At 39.1% G+C, this 15,561-nt stretch overlaps 1 protein-coding gene and 1 long non-coding RNA gene across 2 annotated transcripts in view; one reads left to right on the top strand and one right to left on the bottom strand.

Moving 5' to 3' along the window:
- The window catches only part of LOC127574917 (uncharacterized), a 792,285-nt gene that overhangs the window by 279,949 nt on the left and 496,775 nt on the right, over positions 1–15,561 (top strand). The window lies entirely within an intron of this gene.
- The window catches only part of LOC127574891 (signal-induced proliferation-associated 1-like protein 2), a 441,777-nt gene that overhangs the window by 278,061 nt on the left and 148,155 nt on the right, over positions 1–15,561 (bottom strand). Inside the window, 2 exon segments of the mRNA XM_052024377.1 lie at positions 6,241–7,104; positions 7,107–8,116. Coding sequence (XP_051880337.1) covers positions 6,241–7,104; positions 7,107–7,749 — 1,507 coding nt within the window. The 5' untranslated portion in view covers positions 7,750–8,116.

Below are 15,561 nucleotides of genomic sequence, written 5' to 3'. Positions count from 1 at the left end.
GCACCAGGTTTTTGCCACAGCAACAGGCTGCATGGTGATTTGCACAAGGTTCCTGGCACAGCAGCACTGTCATCTCTTTTATATATAATGCTGTAATGATTCCTTTTCATGCCGATTCCATTAGCACACTCTTTCCTGCATGCCAAGCTACCAGTGTAGTTCCAGTCAGTAAAGAATTTGTTTCCCCACTGTTTTATTTTGTGAGACTAGGACAATATGAATGAATGTGCATCATACCCCCAATGTCCAAGAACAGCAAGTCTCGAGATCCCATTCTAGAAAGACAAGCAAAATAATTTTCTTTGCAATATATTAACTTTCCATAATTTTGTGGCAATAAATGCTAGTTGTCAGTACTCAGTGTTTTGATTCCTACTGGCACAGTTCAGTTAACATTGGAAAACTAAAGGAATATGCACAGGCTGATCAGTACCAAGTGTGGGAGCTGAAGTACATTTGATGGAAAAGGTGCAATGTAAGTACCACTTTCATGACAATATTAAATACTGGTGGCATTGTTCAGAATTTTAAAAACACTGCTCCTGCAAAGGGGTAACAAGACAATGTTTATGATTATGCAGGAAAGAATACTTATAAATTTTAAAAGAGCAAGTTTAAAAAAGTTTTGTTAACATTTAATCTTTCATAATCATAATGTTGCAGCCAAGTGCTACACCAAGGTTAAAAACTAACTCTAATTCATGACCCATCACTTGGGACAGTAGTGATTCAAAGGAAGTATATAACAGCCAAACACTGACATGTCTGACTATTTCTAACTCAATCCACTGTAGTTCACAGTACAATGGTCACAAGGCTCAGTAGTGGATCCTCTAACAGTGATCGCTCACATGCAAGTTCTTAGCCCTGCCATCTACCATTTCACTTAAGCTGAGGACCTACTTATTTCCAGCGTTCGAACTTTACATTTTCATTTTTGATTCAGTTTAACTTTTTTTTTAAGTTCATGTTCATGGGGTCACCATTGACCAGAAATTCAACTGAACCAGCCACATCAATATAGTGGGTCCCAGAACAGGTCATAAGCTGGGTATCCTACGGTGGAGTGGAGGGGGAGGGAATTCACCTGCTGACACCTGAAGTCTTTCCATCATCTGCAATACCCTTCACTTGCCTAGATAAGTGCAGCTCCAACAACTCTCAAGAAGCTCAACAACGTCCAAGAAAAAGCAGCCTGCTTTATTGGCAGCCTAAATACTCACTCCCCCCACCACTGGCGATCAGAGATTACAGTGTGTACCATCTGAAAAATGCACTGTTATTTGTCCACGCCACTGTGCCACCACCTCCCAAACCCATGACATCTACAACCAACAGGGGCAAGGGCAACAGACAGAGAAGGACACCAGCACCTACGGGGTTCTCTCCAAGTTGCACACAGTCTACATTTGGAAATCACTGGTCCTTCATTATCGCTAGTTCTGAATCCTGGAACTCCCTGCCTAACGGTGTTATGGGATTACCTTCACCAGAAGAACTGCAGTTGTTCACGGCATTGACACACCAGTATCTTCTCAGGGGCAAGTAAATGCTGGTCAGGGCAGTGATGCCCAAATTCAAAAAAGAATATACAGAAAAACATTCAGCAAAATTAGATATTTAAGTTGTTAAAGTAAAAGCTGTTGAAGACTGCCTCAACTTTCAATTTCTTATTAAGTGCAACTAAAAGGAAAGTAATAAATTTTCTTGACCACATCTTCATTTCCTTTCACCAATCACAAACATTTTATGTAAATTACCCATTTCCATATCCCTTTTCAGCCATTTTCACCACATCATGCCCCTGAAGAGCGTATTGCATAAACAGATGTAGCAGCAGTTTGAGAGCCAGGTACAGCATTCTTAAAATGAAATGAATGAAAGTGTAAATGACATGTGGTTGACATTTATAGCCACATGGTATTCTATTGAAGCAAATTAAATTTTTCAGGTCAGCCTTTGGGGACCATTTTCTACCTTTATAAAAAAAAAACTGCTTTAAACTGAAAATTTCAAACTATGGTTATGTCTAGGTTCTGCTTTGATTTATCCAGATACAACATCAAAATCTCAGTGCAGTCTGTTGGAAGGAATTACTAGCTTTAGCACAGTTTCTAGTCACTGTTTAAATCCTACAATGACACTTTGTGGTAACACATAGGAGAGGTTTCTTTTGCAGTATCTTATATACATTAAACACCCAGAGATAAACCAAGAATAAGTTAGTATTTAGGATTCTGAAAACAAGTATTATTGGAATTAGATTGCCCAATTAATTGTAATTGTAAATTATGATTGTACTGTAGCCTTATTTCAAAACTGGAATAAGGAAAAGCTGTTAAGTAATTTTTGGCCCAGACCCAAGAGAAAATAGTTTTCATTTCATCAGAGCCAAACAATTAACAGGTCATTGTAGCAAAAGGTCATAAGATTGGTAAGGAACAGTTTAAGGATTTCACTGTGGGGTTTTAATTCACTGCTAAGTTCATCAAGTTTTTCTTAAAAAAAACAGAAGTTGCAGCATAGAGAGAGGAATTACATTAGTCTTCTGTAGTTTTTGTTAAAAAAATGATTTTTTTTGTCGTCACTTAAGTTAGTGAATTGTGCACGTCTTGATGATAATTACTACCCAAAATATTTCTATTGGTTTATTTTACCCAGGAACAAAGAACTTAGTGCAGTTCTGCTAGAAGGAAATGTAGCAAATACAACATTGGACTGCCTATTTCTAGCAGATTCCACCGAGAATCCTGGAGCTAACTCCATCGCATCTTTCACTCCCTCCATCATATTTTACATATGTATATATGTACTTATTGTATAAAGATTAAATACTAGTTAGGATGTTAACTTTCTGGACGTTAACTTTTACCCCGGAACACTTGTGACAAAAAAGTGAAAAACAATATCCACATGATCTAATACGAAAACCATGTCAGCCTTTCAGCCTCAGTCGACTGAAAAACCAATCACATCATCCAGCAGTTTCAAAAAAAAGTGCAATATCTTTGAAAGTTAGAATCAAAATATATATATAAAACAAAACTGAAGATTGAATTTATTTATATTAAAAACTTTTCTATTATAAAGTGCTCAGTCAGACAAGACCTCTAATCCAACATGCTTGTGATTATTTTGAGGTTTCTTTGGCTGTCAAATCAAATATTAATGGCTTTTCCCCTTCCCTTCAGAAAAGGCTAAAAGTTTAAATTAAAAACTAATAATATGAATTAACATGTTCCTCCATTTTCAAATACCAGCCAATTTGAAGTTTTGAACATTGTCTGGAGCAACAAACATAATGTTGGAGGAACTCAGCGGGTCAGGCAGCATCTATAGAGGGAAATGGACAGTTGACGTTTCAGGTGGAGACCTTTCTTCTGGCAAGAACATTGTCTTTTTTGTTTTTAATTAATACAGCACAAGTTGGCAAACTCACTAATAGTGCATTAATTGTGTTGAGCCACCATAAAGCCAGGTGCCAGCTGAGATTGAGCTAAAAGGGTTGCAGATGGATTGAAGAAGAAAGCAGATAAGCATGACCACAATAGGGAGTTAGGGTCTGAAAGAGGACAAGAGCTAATCAGATCATTTCTCCTGAAAAAAAAATCAAGCATTTCCCAAGCTCTTTCTCCCAAAGATTTTAAATTCATATTCTAGACAAGATGGATCCTTTTCTCCAAACATCACCCCTGTTTACAAATCCTAGGATTAATTTCAGTGCTCAAACACTTTGACATCACCCTCAGGTTCTCAATTATGTAAAGGCAACTCCCAGGGTATACTGTATGCTCAATGCTCCCACATCTTAAGACTGATCTTCAATGAAGGGTCTCCCCTCAGTCCATACTGCAAACTGTACCTAGGATCCTTATCCCAATGCTCCCATTTGGCAGCTCTAACGTAATAGGTAACACTTCCAGCTTTGTGTGGAGACAGAAAGTATAAGTGAAGTCCTAAATGAATACTTTTCATCACTATTCACAAAGGAAATATCCTTGTAGTTGGGGAATTCAGTGAAGGGGTAGATGAAAGTCCAGTGCAAGTCTCCATAAATAAAGAGGAGGTACTCAATGCCTGGTCGTCTTAAAGGTGGATAAATTCCAGGACCACATGGGATTTATTCCAGACTGCCATAGAAGGCAAGAGAAGAGATTGTTGGGGCTCTGGCTAAGATTTTTAAATCCTTCTTGGACACAAATGTGGTACCAGATGATTGGAGGACAGCAAACGTGGTCCTCCTTTTCGAGGAAGGCAGCATTGAAAAGCCTGCTAACTGTAGATCTGTGAACCTAACATCAGTGGTAGGGAAGATAGCAGAAAAAATTCTGAGGGAGAGGATTAATAATCATTTGGAAAGGCCAGGACTGAGCAGAGACAAACTGTTCTCCCTGGAGTGGAGGAGGTTAAGAAGGGATACGATTAAGGTATATAAAGCCAGGAAGGGCATAGATAAGGTAGAATGCAGGAAAGTTTTCTTCATATCAGAGGTTGATAAAACTAGAGGACATAGGTTTAGGTAAGTGGTAAGTGGGAAGAGCTTAAGAGCGGATATGAAGGGGACCTTCTTTACTCAGAGGGTGGCAAGTACCTGGAATGCACTGCTTGAGAGAGTGGTTGAAGTTGGGTCACTGATAGCATTTAATAAGTTTCTAGATGAGCACTTGAATTGCTTAGGCATAGAGGGCTATGGGCCAAGTGCTGGAAGATGGGATTAATATGGAAGGGTGCCCACTGGCCAGCATGGATGAGTTGGGTTGAGTGGCCTGGTTGTATGCTGCATGATTCTGAGCCTGAAAATTCTGGATTCATGACATTTTTCATACAAGAGCACAAAATTAAGGTCAACACTCAAATGTAATGGCTGGGGCATTTGAGGACTAAGAGAGTAAGGGGACTCTCCTGGTCTGATCATCAGAAAATAATCACTGAGACAAATGATTTGGTCATTAACTCATTGCTTTTTTTTGTTGGACCTTGATGAGTAGAAACTGGGTACCAGGCTGCTACTGCAAAAGTATTTAATTGTCTTTAGGATAGTCTGGGGTTGTAAAAGATAATTTATGAAACAAAATATAAACCTCATTCCAAGTACTGGTAGTCTCTGAACATAACTCATTCATGCTGGAACCTACATTTCCCAAGAGTGGGGAAGAGAATCCATAATACTACTTCTTAACATGAACTACCCATTCTAATAAAAGCTGTTATTTACTGTATCTACAAAGGCAAACATTTTCTTTGTCTTCACTGGTAACTGAATCACCAAAAAAAAGTTCATTTTCATCTTCAGTAAGTCATGTTTCACCTTCACCTCCAGTAATCTAGTGTAGTTTACCACTCACCCATTGATCGTACACACTTCTGAAATCAATGCAATGTGCTCCAAAATAGCAAAATAAAAAGTTAAAAGAAAAAAAAATTGTTTTTAATAATTAGTGAGAACAATTTCATGGGAAACTCATGACACTTTTGCTAATTAGATCCTTATTAGCATTTTAACACCATTACTCAACCATTAACAGCAGCACTATTTCCATTCAGCCATCCAATTACATCATGACTGATCTGACCTCAATGCACATTTATGTGTCTTCATCCTTGATCTCTAATCCCTTTACCAAAGAAGAAAAAAATACCCATCTCAATCTTCACAAAATACTGGAGGAACTCAGTAGGTCAGGTCAGGCAGCATCTATGGAGAGAAATAAACAGTCAATGTTTCGGGTCTCAAACGCTGACTGCTTATTTCCCTCCATAGATGCTGTGTGACCTTCCGAGTTCCTCTAGCATTTTGTGAGTGTTGCTCCAGATTCTAGCATCTGCAGAATCTCTTGTGTTTCCACCTCAATCTTGAAACTTTCAGTTGATCCCAGCACCTGAAAACTCCTTTAATTTTCTAATGGTGGTGGTGGGGTTGGGTTAGGTTGGTTTGGGAAAGAAGGAATTCGAGAATTTCCATCATCCTTTACTAATATTGTCCAATGTCATTTCTTCACGGAATGGCTTTAGTTTAATGATGTACTCTTAAAAACATAGCAAAGCTGGGAAAAGAAATACAAAGAGATGCAAAAAATTTGGAGACTAAACAGAGTGAAAGGGAGTCAAAGACAAACAAGAACCTCCAATTCAGGAAGAATAAAGGAAGTGGAAACAACAGATATAACTGAAGGATGTGAACTTTTCAGCAACAGATCAAATACTGTTGTAAGTACAACTCTGAAAAAAAATGCCACTTACCTTTTCCGTAGAAGTATTTGCGATAATAGTATGCTCCGAGATCAATGTGCTCAATAATGTATCGCTTCACTTTCTCTCGGTGGATTGCTTGGTTTTCTCTTGGTACCTCTAATACTGACACACCTGCATTAGTGCAGTGAGAACTGAGCGAAGATTCAAAGGAGCAACTTTCACTGCAAGTAAACGAACAGGAGTTGGCCCTGGAAAGTGCAATGCGTCTCTCTCCTTCGCCTCCAATCTCATTCCTGAAGTAAGGACAAGCCAAAGCCAAGTTATTGCTTTTTCCATCTCCCTCATCAGAATCCAGACTTTCCTTCGAATTCAGTTCCTCCTTGCTGCCTGTAGGTGATTCACAATTAGCAGAGTAACCTCCTGGGATTGGATGTTGTGAAGCAGCAGAAGCACCAGTGGTTGTATTTTTTCTTTGCCCCACATTAGCCCTGTTTGCCATTGCTTCATTCACATTAAACAGAATACTCTGGACATCATAGTGTGCAAAGCACTTATGACACATCCATAATTGGTTGTTTTTCTCCAATCTGTTTTCTTCTTGCTCAAAAGAGAACTTTAATGCATCATGTTCACTTTTTGCAGTTCTCAGTTTTCTAAAGAGAGATGCCTCCATTGTTTCAGGTTTCAACCTCCGTTTGAAAGACTTATCCTTGTCCTTACAAAAGAAAAGTGGGCTATCAATATAATCAAATCCAGAAATTCTGACAAATTCAGCTCGAGAAATGCGAGCTGCTGCTTGCAGACTAGGTGAGACTCCAGAGTCAGAGCGCAATAGGTCACTAAGCCCAAGCGGGCCAGGACTCCTCTGTTCTACGCTTTCACTTCTATACCCTCTAAGCATTGCAAAAAACTGTCACCGGTAATACCTTGGCGGTCAATTGAAGAAGTGCTTCCATATTCACGATGAAGAGCAGCACCTGTGTTAGGATTTACTGCATTCTGATCAAGAACGTCTTCAGAATCTATGTCACTAATAGTAACATCACTGTTGCTTCTCTGTCTTATTGGGTGAAGCCCCCTTTGTGGGGACCGAGTGAAGAGATCTCCAAAAATATATCCAGCCTCTGCAAATTCCAAGTCCTCAGTAATGTCCGTGGTTTCTTCAGATAAACCTTCAATGCTTTGGTCATTCTGTCCATTCTGACTGGCTCGCATCATGGATACGGTATCATAACTGGCCAATGATCTACTATCCCATGACATTAGGTTACTATTTGTTCCCTCTTTTGAAAATTCTTTCTTTGGAGGCCACTCGGAGATTCTTGCCCTAACACCCATCTTTGGTACAGCAGGTGTTCCATTAACCTGACTACTGCTGTCTGATTTGCAGGGTGTACCAGAAGGAATGGGAGGCCCCATGTTACCATTAAAGACTTTGTATTTTCTAGTAAATAAATCATCAGACTGCATACTTCTAACAGATTCCACTGAGAATCCTGGAGCACCACTGGAATGAGGCTGTTCTTCGTGTGCTAGCTTTTTATCGTTCATATCCATCCAGAAACCAAGCCACCATTCTTAACTTAACATGGCCCTAGTCCACCTCATCACCATATAGTCAATGTTGTGACGTGCTAACAATATATAAACACTGGGAGAAATGACTTCTTTTTAAATTGAGCGCTATAATGATTCCACAGTTTGAATGTTCAGGTGTACCATCTTCAACACCAAATTATTTTAACAGCACCTGGATGAAATCAACAAAACTTGAAGTCAGAGTTGTGCATCCTGTATCCTATTTGCATCAGTGTTCAGTTTGTCAAACTGCACATCACTCAATACCATCAAAACTTGCAGTGAAGCAGCAGCTCGAAGCAAGATGGGCTACACAGCGTTTCAGACGTGGATTTTGGTTAAGAATCTGCAGGAGAAATAAATAAAATTGTAATTAGTGACTGCATGCGGAAGCAAACCACACTCAATTTAAACTATCATTTACAACTAGCAGTTTACAGAAAACTAGAAACTGAATTTGAGTTTCCAGACTGCAATTCACTATTAGTAACATTTTAAAACTTTTCACAAATAATGACATTTTAAAATATAGACAAACATTGAAAGAGTTGACATTATTATTGAAAACTATTGGTAGAATTTCTAAGAAAGTAACATGAATGTGCAAATTTCAATGCAGAACATCAAAGCTGAAATGAAATAAAAATGAACTCAGAGGGAAAAGAAGTAATCTGTATAATGGCATTTCCTTCTTCGGTACTATTACTATTCTCTTTATGACTGATGCAAAATGCTTCCATGGGAAGGGCTGGACTCACAATCCAAGACAGGCTGAGGGCATTCATGCCGGCCCTGAAATCCCAAATATCCTGAAAGACCCTCACCATTGTCATTCTGACTTCATGCTGATGATAAACTTCTCATGGAGAACATGTACATAGCACTAACTTGCTTCAGTTTCCCAGAGCATGGATATCACCCACTGATCATGTGTCAGATGACAGCTGGCAGAATCCAGCAATTCCATTCAATTTAATGGAAAGGATTGGCTACTGGGAGACAGTAAATGTCAGGTCATTTACAAATTGGTATTGGTAATGGTTTATTATTGTCACTTGTACCGAGGTACAGTGAAAAACTTGTCTTACAAACCGATCGTACAGGTCAATTCATTACAGTGCAGTTACATTGAGTTAGTACAGAGTGCATTGATGTAGTACAGGTAAACAAACAATAACAGTACAGAGTAAAGTGTCACAGCAAAATGAATTAATTCAAATACAGTTAAATGCTTTTAAATGCTTTCTGGTGTTTAAAATGTCTGAAGTATTTCCTTTCCTTAGCTCTTAATTTTAAGACTATTTCAAAACATACAATGCGTTCATAGATTCATAGCCAGCTATAGCATGGAAACAGGCCCTTTGGCCTACTAAGTCCATGCTGACTATCAAACACCCATCTTTAGGAAAAGGCAGGTAGGTGGATCTGAGTCCACGGCCAGATCAGCTATGATCTTATTGAATGGTGGAGCAGGCTCAACGGGCCAGATGGCCTACTCCTGCTCCTATTTCTTATGTTCTTATTTACTCTAATCCTACCCTAATCCATTTTATTCTCTCCAAATTCCATCACACACTTTCATAAAAGGGGTAATTTACAGTGGCCAATTAATCTACTCAACCACTCATTTTGGGGGATGTGGGTGCAAACAGGAGCACCTGGGGGATACCCAGGTGGTCACTACACACAGAAAACACTAGAGGTCAGGATTGAACCTGGGTCACTGAAGCTGTGAGGCAGCCCCTATCAAAGCATAAAGTTTTAAATAGTTTTAGATTATGCTTGAATACCTTTAAGTGTCAGCAATGATTACTAATATTCAGTCTGCTAATATTTTTACATCTGGTAAATTTGATGCAAAGTCTTTCTACGACAGCCTTCTTTGGAGAACTTGGATGGTTCTGGGTGAAGGTGCTTTGCAGGTAGCTGTGCTGTACTGTACTCTTCAGAAAGTCAGGAACAACGAGATCTTTGTGCCAGTCAAGAAACAATTCATTCTGTATAATGAATGCCAGATGCTGGTCAATCAATTGTCATTCTTGAGAAGTGTCGATATAAGCTGATAAGCACCCAAGGTAGGACGATGGAATCCTCGGGTGAAGGAAGTGTGCTTAAAGGCAGATGAACTATCTTGCTGCCTGCTGGACTTCACACATACAGAAAAAGTGCTTTATGTTAGCAAGTAAATGAGAGGAGCGAGTCCAGAGAGTTCAACACTCACTGAAGCAGGCCAGAAAAGAATTATTCCACAGGCCAGATGTGACACCATGAGCTGTATACAAATTTTCATCATTGGTGGGATTGAAAAAAAATCACAACAAATAAGCATATTCTTCATTTAATAGTCTTGCAGAACAACTGGCTACATCTGATCTTTAGAGTTCATTAAAAATAAAGTATATCTGTATGCTTCACTTGTTTAAGTAGTCTCTCTAAAGCCAAATACAGCTAGTCAGAAGAACAAGCCCTCTTCATGTTACTCCCATCAGGGATGAGGTACAGAAACCTGAAGAACCACACTCAACATTTCAGGAACAGCTTCTTCCCCTCTGCCATCAGATTTCTGAATGGTCCATGAACACTACCTCGTTATTCCTCTTTTGCACTATTTATTTATTTTTGTAAATTATAGTAATTCTTATGTCTTTGTGTCTTCCACTGTACTGCTGCCACAAAACAACAAATGTCATGACATATGTCAGTGATAATAAACCTGATTCTGAGTTTGGCAACATCCATGGAGAGAGAAGTAGTGTTTCTCACTGACCTTTCACTGGAACTGGGAATAGTTTGAGATAAAATAAGTTTTAAGTTGCAGAGAAAATGGGTAGGGGAGGAAAGAGTGTGATAGGGTGGAGGACAGCTGAGACTGAATGACAGAAGTGGTGATGGAGCTAGCTTAAATAAGCTGGTAAAGGCTAATGCACAGCAAAGAAAAGGTACGTTTGGGAGAGGTTTAAATGGAATACAAAACAAATCTAAAATTATTGAAAGATAAAAAAATCAATATGCTGGAAAAGATACGAAGTTGGAATGGTCAATTATCTGATACTACTAAATTTAGCACCAAATCCCAAAGACTGTAAAGGTCTGATGAAAGGTCACCAACCTGAAACATTAACTGTTTTTCTCTCCAGAGATGCTGTATGTCCTGTTGAGTGTCCTGGATGGTGAACTTATAACCACCAGGCTAACTGCTTAAATAAAAGTAACTTAACTTTTTTTGAATTTGACAACATTCTACAACACAAATGCTCTGCACATCTTGTAATTAACTAAATGTCCCAACAACCAGTTTGTGATTAATGGACTGTTAGTGCTATCTCAACTCCAAGTAATCACCTAAAGTCAACAGCAACAGATAATATTGTTAAACTTCATTTGTTATCAAGCAAGGGTTCAGCCTTGTCCCAGAAAAGAATGAGACAAATCAGTTCACAGATTATCTCAATTATTTTAAGGGTGACGTGATTGGAGCTTAGAAGATCCCTAAAATAATTGCCAAAAAAACAAAAATGTTGCATAAACAGTGAATGGTGGAAATATTCAGCAGGTCAGGGAGCGTCTGCAGACAGAGAATAGAGTTAACATGTCAGGCAATGCTGTGTTCTTCCAGCTTTTATGAAAGATATACAAATGCAGTTTGTGGATTGGTGTCTCAGCAGATGCACAGACCTTTGGAAAATTGCAAGTGAGAAACCTTTACCACCTTGAACTGAAGAGAACTCTGTCCTGGAATAAGACTCTAGCCACTGGACAAGCAAAATCTTTTTCCCATTATCGAGTGATACCAGAGGGCATGCATTTAAGGTGGGAGGGGGTAGGTTCAGAACAGATGTGAGGGGTAAGCTTTTTACTCAGAAAGTGGTGGATGCCTGGAATGCGTTGCCTGATAGGCTGGTGGAGGCAAGTTCACTGGGGGCTTTTAGGAGGGACTTGGATGGGCACATGAATGAGAGGAAAATGGAGGGATATGGGCATTCTGTAAGTAGGAGGGATTAGCTATATCGGCTCAACATTGTGGGCCAAAGGGCCTGTTCTGTGCTGTACTATTCTAAGAAAGTTCTAAGAAGAACAAGTCCTTTCTACTCACTTCCCATATTCCCAAGCTAACTAATTTAGTTGATCAGTCCTGGGCAGTTATGCTGTTCGAGGACATGCTGATACTTAGAATCTGGACATTCCCATGGAGTCAGGAGAGGGAGGGGTGTGATAGGCAGAGGAAGTCCTCCTATTTAGCAACAGTATATCCTGTCAAAATCCCTGGTCTGCTTCAATGATAAGGAGCTTCATCAGCTTCCAAGGTACAGGCCCCGACCCTGTGCTTTGACCCTGTAAATTTACCAGTGTTCTGCTAAGTATGTTTGACCTTTAGTTCATTAAAATCTTATAACAGACCTGTAGAGGACCCTTAGGAGCTCCCACTTCTTCTGTAACCTTGTGAACTCAATGTTCAGATGCTTTGGAGGCAGAGGCTAGGGGATGAGTTTATGTGTAAGAAGAGCAGGCGAATAGTACTTCTCAAACTTCAGACTTTTTGTTAGTTTGATTTGGAGACACCTCGAAGTTGTGGTGTTGTTTGGTGGCCAGAGTCAAGACCCCAAAATGTCAAAGCAAATTACAGGGTTGGTGGGTGGAAAAACTATATAGTTTTGATGATTAAACTTTAGTTTGTAAAGCTGTGCATCTTGTAAATCAATATAGTGTTGTTTGAAATACCGACACAGATTGTTATTAGGTCTGCAGGACTGATAACAGCTAAAAATGATTCAAGAACATAAGAATTAGGAGCAGTATACCATCTGACACTTCAAGTCTGCTCCTCCATTCATCAAAATTATCTCCGTGCATTAACCCTTTATCCCTCGATTCTCTTAATATCCAGAAATCCATCTATTTCTGTTTTGAATGAAGTCAATGCCTGAGCTCCACATACCTCTGGGGTAAACTAATACCAACACCAATTATTCCAAAGATTCACCAGAAATTCCTCCTCATCTCCGTCCAAAATGGCTTACCCCATCTTTTGAGACTGTGACCCTCGTTCAGCCTGATGAACCCTGTAATAAATGTTGATGACTTCAAGCAAATTATGTTGTCAAACATAACCCATCATAAGTCCTTATACTGTTGGCTTCCTATTGTTTGGTAACAACTTGAACAGTAACTAGATTAATATATTCCAGAATCTGAATCTTCATTTATGCAAGTAAAAAAAATCCTCAGTATCTGGTTATGCATGGTTAAAATAAAACGAGTTTCATGTGAGTGGCCCTCAGAGTAATTTGGAATGACAGTCTAGCCCAACAGAGTTGTGCACCATTGTCATAAATGTTTCTATCAATAGAGCAAGTCATGATTGCAAGAGTTTGTTACATTTATTTTCCTTTCAACAGAGGTACATTATTTTTATGATTGATCATCAATTACCATTTACAGAGGAGAGAAAGACCAATAAGCCTAACATCAGGAAATACCAAGGCTCTAAATAGCATCATTAAACATTGAAGATTTTCATCTGATTGATTAGGAAGATCAACCTGAATTTGTAAAGGGCAGCAGTGGACATAGGGGATAGAAGTTATATTAAATTATGTTAGCCTGGGTTTGAAACAGCTACCACCTTTGTGTGTAAAAGGTTTCTTAAAGTTTATTTCAGGAAGTCTTGGTTCAATTTTCATACTACATTCCTGGTACTGGACGTTCAATCCCACACCACCACCCCAAAACCTCTACCAAGTCAGCAGAAATTACTTCTTCCTATTTATGCTAGCAGTTCCCTTCCAGATCTTGAAAGATTCAATTAAATTGCTTTTTAACCATCTCCATTCCAGAGATTGCAATCCTAATCATGTAATCTCTCCTCAACATTTAAGATAAGGAGACATGGTCTCTAGTAAATCTATCAAGCCCATTGCGTCTGGAGTACACTGTCCTCAGAAGCACAATATATTCCACATGGTCTAAACCAAGGCTAACATAGCTGTAATACAAGTTCTATCCCTTTTGTCCACTGCTTCAGTCAGCTTTTCAAAAAGGTTCAGTTGGGTTCATCAGACACGGCCTATCCTTTATCAATTCATGCTGCTCTTTCTAATCAATCAGCTGAATTTTTTTCATTGTTTAATGCCTTGGGACCTCCTGATGTTAGGCTTAAGGTCTTTTTCTCCTCTCATTTCTTAATGAAATGACTTGTGCAATTTTCCAATCTTAAGGAATGATTTCCAAGGGAGAACTTTGGCAGATTATTGTCAAGACATTTGCAATCTTCTTAGCGACCTCATTCAAAATACCAGGTCCTGCCACTCTTTAGTGTCACTATATTCTTCATTAATTTTGTTTACATTAAATTTTGTTGAACCTTTAGCCCTGCCTCAAATTTACTTTTCTTGGGGCGCCTAGCACGTTAACCTCTTCCTCCACTGTAAATACCAACAAATTATTCAACATGTTCACCATTTCATTATCATTTAAAATAATCATCATCAGTTTTCAAGAAGCCCACTTTGCTTCTGACAACCTCCATTTTTTGAGGGTACAGTAGAGACAGAATAGTGCAGCCAAGGCAGCTGTCACGAACAACAAGAACAAAAAACAAAACTACTCAATGACTTGTTAGTGCAAAGGTTTCAGTCTTCATTACCCAAAAGGTACTGACGTCCACAGCCTGCTCAGAAGCAACTCACCCTATCAAACAGGCAAGTTTTCCCATTTTTGATCATGTCACTGCCGGAAGCAAACTTCTCAAAGACAATTTACATGTGGATTGGATAATTGGACAGCCAAGAATTATTCATTCCACCTGTCTGATGAAAATTTAATCATTTTCCATGGTTAAGCCTTATTTGCATTGTCTAGCTCATGAGATGCAGTGGGTCTCTGCTCACTTTCAGCTGACTGTGTGGGAGATCCTGCAGAACAGTCAATCACCATGATCATGCAGTGGCACTTCAAAAGGGGAGGACTGAAAGGAAAGGGTAGAAAGGAAAAGAGCAAAATGGAGTGGGGCAGGAAGGAAATTCCAGAAGCTCCCACGTGTGTTAAATAATGGAAGCTTATAATAAGCTTGAAGCACAGGAGGGATAGCAGGGAAAAAGACAAATGAACTTGCAGCAAGCTTTCCGTAAGGCCGGAAGTGACAACCCTGTGACCTGCACTGCCCTCTGTGAGCAGGTGGAGAAGCTGGTGGTTGTGATATGAAATAAAGCAAAAAAACTGCAATGAGAATCTTAACTATTTGACTCCTATTTGCCCAAGTCATAGGGTTTAATTTTCATCCTTTACTGCTGTTTTTAGATGCACATGGGCTGAAAGCCAGATGAAAATCTGCTCTCCTTTCACAAGTGCTTCTTTTTTGGCTGGAGGAGAGAAAGCTCACATCACATTTGAATCACCCCTCCTGCCATCTAATCACTGCACTAAACCACCAGTTCCAGCCAGGCAAGAATCTGCTTTCATAGTTTATTTAGAAAAAAAAGTAGAAAAAGGGAGGGATGTGGTAGGGAGAAGGAATTGCCACACAGCACATCAAGCATCAGGCTGTTTTCCAGATCTTAAATCTTCCCAAAAACAGATGTTTTACCTCTTGCAGAAGATTAAAATTTAACAAAAAAATTCAATTGCTTTGTACCTTTTCTTAAAGAAAGAAAATTCACACAGGGCATGGTAATCCAAGGAGACTGGGTAACAAATCATATCATGTAGCTTACTAACTCCAGCTGCATTGAGGTGTTGCAGAAACTTATATTTTAGTCCCAAATGTCCTCCTTACAAAACATGTTTTTTCTTAAT

The sequence above is a fragment of the Pristis pectinata genome, chromosome 10 (genome assembly GCF_009764475.1).
Source record: "Pristis pectinata isolate sPriPec2 chromosome 10, sPriPec2.1.pri, whole genome shotgun sequence".
NCBI lineage: Eukaryota > Metazoa > Chordata > Chondrichthyes > Rhinopristiformes > Pristidae > Pristis > Pristis pectinata.
This window is presented reverse-complemented; position numbering and strand designations above follow the sequence as displayed.